At 36.3% G+C, this 8,023-nt stretch overlaps 1 protein-coding gene across 1 annotated transcript; it reads right to left on the bottom strand.

Moving 5' to 3' along the window:
• Positions 1–591: 591 nt before the first annotated feature.
• Positions 592–2,830, bottom strand: LOC126605939 (protein BOLA2-like). The gene is made up of 3 exons (XM_050273397.1): positions 2,589–2,830; positions 1,055–1,077; positions 592–956 (listed from the first exon to the last, which is right to left on the bottom strand). Exons 1-3 carry the CDS (start codon positions 2,793–2,795, stop codon positions 761–763), a joined length of 426 nt encoding a protein of 141 aa, XP_050129354.1. The 5' UTR covers positions 2,796–2,830; the 3' UTR covers positions 592–760.
• Positions 2,831–8,023: the final 5,193 nt, after the last annotated feature.

Genomic DNA, 8,023 nt, shown 5'->3' on the forward strand with positions numbered 1-8,023 from the left:
CTCGCCATTTAACCGAGTAGTCGAGGCTCCTAAGAAAACTGATTCTACAACTCCGTCACTGTCTAACCAAACTATTGCCTTTGCTGGTTGCCCCTGGAAACCTTGTCTAACCAGGCAATAGTCGTCCATCGGATGTCAACCCAAATTTGTCTATCCAGACTGTATTTGTACTGAGAATTAGTAAAGTAGTTAGTATTTTTCTCCAAAGGTGACGGGTTCTCATGGAGCATTGATTTGTGTGTTGAGTTGAAGGTCCTCTTTACGTTGCAAATCCTCTTGTAGTGATAATTTATGGACTAAATCAACAGTTCACCCAAAATATAATAATTATCAAAGGGCCTTGAAGTTCTCTAATAACAAGCATTTCATATAGAATTAACAGCAAATCTTAAGCCTTCGTTGCATCAAACATGAACCATATCTGTGTGAACCGTGTAGTCGGTGAATTGATCATTGTCAATTCATCGGAATCGGTTACTGACATGGTCAAGTAATCGGTTCCGGCCAAATATAGCTGGGCTTGACCATGTCCAGCTCAAGTTTGTCCACTACTAACAAGAAAAAAAAGCAAACCAAAAAAGATAAAGTACATGACAAAGCATCCACAATAGCATACAAACTGGTAGAATAATTACCAACTTATTCTCACACTGCATAGAATTTGGGACGGTAAATAAGAAAATTTCATCTAATTTTCCAGCACACTCGAAATATATTCTTACCAGCTACAATATAAAATTGAAACCTTTTGAAATATTGTTCACGCGGCGGGTTTAGATACTTGAGACTCCTGCTGTTGTTTCCACTGCTCTGGTGTCAGAGCTTTCTTTATCGAGAGCGCATGAATCTCCTTCATCTCCTCTTCTAACGATGAATTTACCAGCCGATGCCTCTCCAGCAACCTCTTTCCTTCAAACTGCTCTGATACTATCTCAATAGCAAAGCTAGCACCACATCTGACAACCGCGGACATTATATTAAATAAAAAGATGAGGGAGAAAATAAGCACTCAGAAATTTCATAAATTAAATGGGAATTGCACGAAGTAACTTACCCTCCAGATGTATCAATTACTTCCTGAAACACAAAAGTTCAAAAATAAATTAGAAACAAGAAATGCAAGAGTCACAAAGCATTTGGACAGAAATTTAAAAAAATAAAATAAAAATGATTGCAATGCAAGTTTTTCCACAAAATCTTTTACAATAAAAAGCATAAGCCATGAAAGATGAAAAAATAATAACAGCAATCGGTTCTAAAGAACTGGATGAAGCACAGATTTCTCTATTTTTACTCCACTTTTTAACTTTTACAACTAGCAAACTGAAAATCTTAATTCAAGTGGTTGTTCTGCAGACCCGATTCCAGTGAGCATGCCAAAGTAGTTTAACCGCTCACAGTAATCCCTTTCAGTAAATAAAGCCTTGGATCATATGTTTACAAAAGCACCACACTGGCAGTAGCATTCACTAATTTGATTGTCAAGACCAAAATGTTGGGAAGAGAAATAATGGTCTGGTCAAACAATGATGTTAAGTACTGAAAAATCTAAGGGTTGCAAATTAATAGGGGCAAAGCATGCGTGGGAGGAACTTAAAAGCAACACACTGGCAGTAGCATTCACTAATTCGATTCTGCTTAGTTCAGTGGCTCGTCTGTGTATCATCATCTAAATGGAATGTCTGAAATTGGAGAAATTTGACATGGCAAGGAAGATATAAAACTATAAGAGTAGTTTTGCTGAGTTTATGCTGCAGCAAAGAAAATTGAAACTATACTACAAGGCCAAAGAGTGTCCGTTGACCTAAGTTAATCAATCCACTCTATAAAAAATTCCATGTTTTCTTACGTAGCAGCAATTCAAATAAAGAAAATACAATCAAATGCTTGAAATGTCTTTAAAATTGAAGTAGATTGAAGTAGGATTGCTGATGCACCAAACTTGTAACCTTGTAGGGTCTCTTATGTTTATAAATTAATAAAGGGAAGAGCAAATTAGACAAGCAACTATTACAGGTAAAGTATCTTAGCCAATATATGCCACTCCACACTGCATCTTACTTGACCAAATCTAGATTCATTTTATCAAAGCCTACGTAGTTTAGCACAACAATTACAGGACTTCTTGGGTGTCAACCGTGGATCAAGTTTGTGCATACATTTAGATGAATAGCACTACCCTTGATCAGATTGACCTCTTAAACGATCCTAACCGTAAAACAAGGTTGTGCAGCTTCAGCCATTGGAACACAATAGACAACTCTACCTAGCACAGCCATGAGCCATGAGAAGCGTTTCGAGCAACCGATACCAAAACTCCTCAACAATCCCTTCTTAATTTTCTCTTCTCACAGCATATAGACATGTTGAACCGATCAAGTACATGTCGAAAGCAATTCGAACCAATTTAAAACTGTTTAACATGTTTAAAATTCAATTACTATAAGATAATGGACCTACATAAAACCCTAGATTACCACAACACAAGTCCAATCCATCGCTAAAGAATATTAAAGAATCTAAGGTGAAGTGCTAATTGAAGTTCGCCTAATTAAAAACTAATCTAACGAGAACAGAAAGAAGCTTACGAGATGTGCAGGGTTCAGTTTTGACGTCAGTGAAGACTTCACTTGCTCCTTGGTCACTCCCATCTCTTCCTCTTCCTCTTTCTCTTTCTCTCTCTCTCTCTCTCTCCTAAGTTTTCTTTCGTTCACAACTCTCTGTCTCTGACTGAAGCGGCTTAAATCGGAGATTCTGCTTGGACGGCTGTATTTAAGGCCCACTCCCGAGCCCATACCCCCAGTGTCTCTTTCTCTCTCCTACATTTATATTTACCTTTCAATTATATATTGCATATGTGTTCATATATTTTGTCTATATATATTTGTTTATGCAATACGCAATTATGCTATGTGGAATTTGTGAGTCAAACAATCTCAATAAAATAGAAGCATGATTTTTTTTGGGTTTTGAAAACCCTAGAAATTTTGGAGAAAACCCTAGAAATTTTGGAAAAGAATTTAAAATTTATGGGAAATTTTTCGTCTAAGCCACGGACTGAGTTTTTGACTGTTGCTAGACTTGCATGCTTGGGTTCCACACAATTGGGCCTGCAGCCCTCCAAGCCACTGACAAACAATTTATTTGTTGGGCTAGTCCATCACCTTCAACCTATTAATTAGTCACTGACTAGGCTCAATTGGCCCGCGTTCCAATTGCAAGGCTTCGACTTGCTTTGCATGCTGGGCTTTTGTTCCTGGCCCAACCTTGAAAGCAGCTTCGCTGGGTTTAATTCACACCTGGGCCAAGTTGTTGGGCTGCCTACAGCAGCCTCACACGGCCCAACTTCCTACTGTAAGCTTGTAGCTTGCAGACGTTGAATAGGTTGCCCCGTATGGCTTGCCAAAACTAAATTTGGCCTGTTTCTGCTTATAGCTGCACCCAACCATGCGGTGCCCACGACTAAGCTCAAAGTGGGCTGTATTTTATTGCTTGGCCCAATGCCAATCATATGACCCGAATATCATTATCTTGCTTCTACGATAGACCCCAAATAGTCCTGATCTATTGAATTAATTAAAAGTGACCAGCAGTCTATTAATCTGATAATTAATCCAAAATGAAGATCACTTTTGGACATTAGCGATTCAATATTTTATTTATTTTCTTTGAACCATTAACATACTTTCGTAGTAACGAAGCTCTCACACTTGAGTTCCCAAAGAATCACAAATCCACTACACTTAAATCAGCATATTGCATTCTGTGTCCTTACAAGAACCTCTTTTTTATGAACTAAACGTTCATAAACTAAATTGAACTTGTAGTTTCAAATTTAGTGCCTTTGAAACCCGAAGTTTTCATAAAACAAATACACCCATGAAAACCCGACATTTTTCATGAAAACCATGTCTTAGAACTCGAAAGTTCTAACTTTGATGATTATGGATGATGAAGGAATATTTTGTGAAAACATGTTCATTTAAGCAACATCTATAAGTATGCAATTAACAATTAAAGGTGGAATCATGCTAGCATGCACTTAAAAACAAAACATTAACCATGAAATTCAAAGCCTAGTAGATTGGTGAACCAAAACTCAACTCAAAACATAGTGAGTTGAAATTTATACCTTTGTAGATTCCTCTTTGCATAAGCAAAGGCTAATCACCCAAAGAGAGGGCCTTCATTCCTTGCATCTTAAATCTATGGATTTGGATGGAAGAATAGGTTTCTCCAAGTTCCCAAAATTGAGAACCTCTAAGTCTCTTCACCAAGGAGAGATTGGAGAAGAAATGAGTGACCTTGGAGTAGTGGGATTGCAAGATGCACCCCCAAGGTGGCCGGCCTCTTTAGAGAGAAATGGAGAGACAAGTTCTCACCAATTTTCTCCAAAACAAAACCCTTAATGAATTTTGGCTATAAAGTCATATTTATACCTTTATTCATTTGAGTGGCAAACTTGTAAATAAGTCCAAGTTCACTACCCTAAACAATATGGCCGGCCATTAGGATATTTTGGACTAATTGGGCCTTTGTGAATCATTATTCATTAAGTTGTCATACAACTTAAGTTAATGGGCTTGACGTTCGAAGCCCATTGGGCCTTAAGGTCCAAAACTATCCCGAGGTCTTTAACGAACTTATTCGTTTGATTAATTAACATATTAATTAATCCTTGCCATAAATAAATGATTAAACCATTTAATCATTCTTACTCATCTCCATTGTTTCTTCAATCTCCACCTTACACGGTGTGCGATCCATTAGGTTCCTTTTAGCGAGGCAGTGGGCGATTAAAACCATTTTACATCGATTGTGAATTGAAACTTACTTTCAATTCTCCCTTTAGTGATTACACACGTTTAGGGCTTCCACAAACCATGAGTGACACCTTGCAGCATATCATGGTTACCCAAGCTAATCAGAAGAGGTAGAGAAAACCTATTCAGTCTGGAATTACAAATGCAATACGGTCTTTCTCTAATCTAATACTCCTGACCACATTGTTTGGTTTGATAGTTTATTTATTCATGTCTACTATTCAATGTGATTCATGTGCTTATATGATTTCCTTGAATGTGATTCGGAACGCATTCCCAAATCTCATTCATACTCTGGCCAGAGATTCTAATCATATCATAGAGTATTCTCCCTCAAACAGTTTGAAGGTTAGAGATCCCTTGTTGCGCATTCACTTGCCTCCATGACTAAGTGGCTTAACCCCAACGATGCCGTGGACACCCCGATGGGGTGACTTTGACATAATCAAAGATCAAGGACTTAACCACAAGACAACTGTGATGCCTCAGGTCAAAGGACTAATTTGCATTATCCCAAACATGAGTTCTCATGTGACATGAGTATGAGAACTCTTCGTTGATCGCGTTCAGTGAACTCATTCTCTACTGAGCACCTATGTACTTGTCTTGATGTCACACACACCAATGACTCGAGACTAGTCACTCTCCCTGAGAGAAGACATAGCACGTACCGCTCTTGACGGACTGTCAATGCCCAATTGGCAATCCTATGATCAGGAACATTTAGGATGTGTCTACGAAAGAATGGTCTCATGAATCTAACTTCATTAGATTACATTCTTCCAATCACATATTCCTTGGACTTTATCATTTAAGCATATAACATTTATATGAGACGGCTCAAACAATAATCTTTGCCCTTTATAGTTAAACTAGATTAGTTTAACATGTAAAATGTCCGTAAAGTATCATCATATGATTGGCTTTAGGGCACATTTCCAACAATCTCCCACTTGCACTAGAGCCAATCAGCTTAGTCATCAGTGATGATACATCTTCTGTAGTCATTTCATAAATGGCTGAATAGTAGGCCTAGGCAATGGATATCTATATGTTATCCATAGAAGCAACCTTGAGAATAACGACGTCACCATTATACATGATTCTCAATCATGTGGTTCAGTCTCTCATATGAGTTCGGATCTTGATGAGACCTTGATTCCCAGGCTTGAGCTATCGCCCCATTAGTGTCATAGTGTCAGTACACTAGATACACTTTCTGGTTGGAACCGAATAGAGAGTTCACTAAATGAACTTTCCCATCCAAACAACATTGTTGCAAACTTCTATATGGCAATATATTTTGCATTCATAATGGAACACACTAAAGTCATTACTTTAATGTTTCCATCCAAATATCTCTTTAGTCATAATAAAGAGATCTCTGTTTATCTCTTCATTCATAATGAAGAAACATCCAATGATGGATTAGATTCATAATCTAATACATTTACGCTTCCATTACGTTACTCTAATTCTTCCTCGATCTTTGAGGAATTTATCCTTTAGTATTTCTTAAATACTTAAGGACTCACTTGACAGTTGCCATGGTTCTGATCTTGGGCTTGCACTGATATCATCTTGTACCGTTCTAGGTACAACTCATATCAATGTTTTTCATACAATATGAAATACATAAATCACCTTTGTGCGTATGCATAAAGGATTCTATTTACGCATTATTTCTTTGGGAGTTAAAAGGGCACGTTCCCTTTGAGAAGGGCAACTTGCTAGTCACACTAGAGTCATCCTTCTAATTGAAGTTTATCATCATATGAGAAACTTCCTAGCATCTTTTGTCTATTATTAGGAATTGATATACTCCAATTATATCCTAAAAAATCTATCATTATAGATTTCTATCCCATGTATATAGACTATGTCTCCCATATACATTCTATCGTCATAGAATGTTTAAAGTCATAACTTTAACGAAGAAATATTCTTTTCATTTCCAAAATTAATATATCATATATACATTCATATATATCACATATATATTTATATATATATATATATACAAGTTTAGGAATATGATTAACTCCCACTAATCTTTTGTAAACCTAGTAAACAAAAGATTCATTTACATCTTTATGAGAAATCAAACGATTTGACCTTTCTCTCATAAGACGCTTATAGCTCCCACTAGCTTGCTAAGATCCATGATGGATGGATCTCTACAACTTACATGTCTTGTGATTCATAGTTTTAGACATATATTATCAAGACTATCTTAATAATGGTTTCGGAAACCTATATTATGTCCAAACATTGAATCACCATTTAGTTGTAGCTAGCAATCTTCGAATTAATTGAAACTAAGACTACGTCAAAAATGGTTCCTTCAAAGTCAACCATTCTCTTTGATTGTAGTCACCTTAAGCTACCAATTAGCTTATGAAGGTTTCATTATTTCGGGTTAAATGGTACTTTACCATTTCCTTGAGTATATATCATATATACACTCAATGTAGTCATAAGGATTTTCATTCTTATTTCTTTCGAATTAAGAGGTTCAACTCTATGACATAGTCATAAAGTTCAAACCATTCAACTGAGACGGTTTATAAATCCTTATCGACTACCTTGGAGCTTTTGGTATAGGAACTAGGTTGTTTATATTTGTTGATTACTTTCTTGTCTCTCAAAGAACCCATTCTTTGAGTTCTATCTCTCGTTTATTTGCTTTTAGGCAAATCACATTGTATGATTACAATGAACTACCCAACAAAACAACATTTGTTAGTTGGTTTATAGAAGCGATATCCACAAGTTAATTTAAGGATATCCCACAAGATTATTATCAAACAAATATTGCTTATAAGCTCACAACCCCAAATCTTAACATGCTTAAGATTTGTCTTTCTTTCCAACTACATCTTATGGAGTCATGAAAATATTGGAAGATCTTCTCATTGACAATCATATTGTTTTAGAAGTATATATCCTATATATGGGTAATAGATAACATCTAACGAACTAAATCTTATTCGAGTTCGTTCTTCTCCTAATGGAGAAATACATTATCTTATGATGCTATTTTCCTTGAATGTCTTTCAAGGAAACTCATCTAAAGTGTTACCTTTCCTTGGATCAAATCTAAGGAGGTAAATACTTTAGATGTCTTACTCATCAACTTACATTTCTTGAATTCTTTGAAACATTTTGCAAAGTATTCGAACTTGTGTTTATTCAAAATA

The sequence above is a fragment of the Malus sylvestris genome, chromosome 15 (genome assembly GCF_916048215.2).
Source record: "Malus sylvestris chromosome 15, drMalSylv7.2, whole genome shotgun sequence".
NCBI classification, from domain to species: Eukaryota; Viridiplantae; Streptophyta; class Magnoliopsida; order Rosales; family Rosaceae; genus Malus; species Malus sylvestris.

Coding starts and splice junctions, on each gene's coding strand:
- LOC126605939 (XM_050273397.1), bottom strand. CDS start 2,795: ATGGGCTCGGGAGTGGGCCTTAAATACAGCCGTCCAAGCAGAATCTCC. Junction 1,078..2,588: donor AACTGAACCCTGCACATCTC/GTAAGCTTCTTT, acceptor TTTGTGTTTCAG/GAAGTAATTGATACATCTGG. Junction 957..1,054: donor GTAATTGATACATCTGGAGG/GTAAGTTACTTC, acceptor CGCGGTTGTCAG/ATGTGGTGCTAGCTTTGCTA.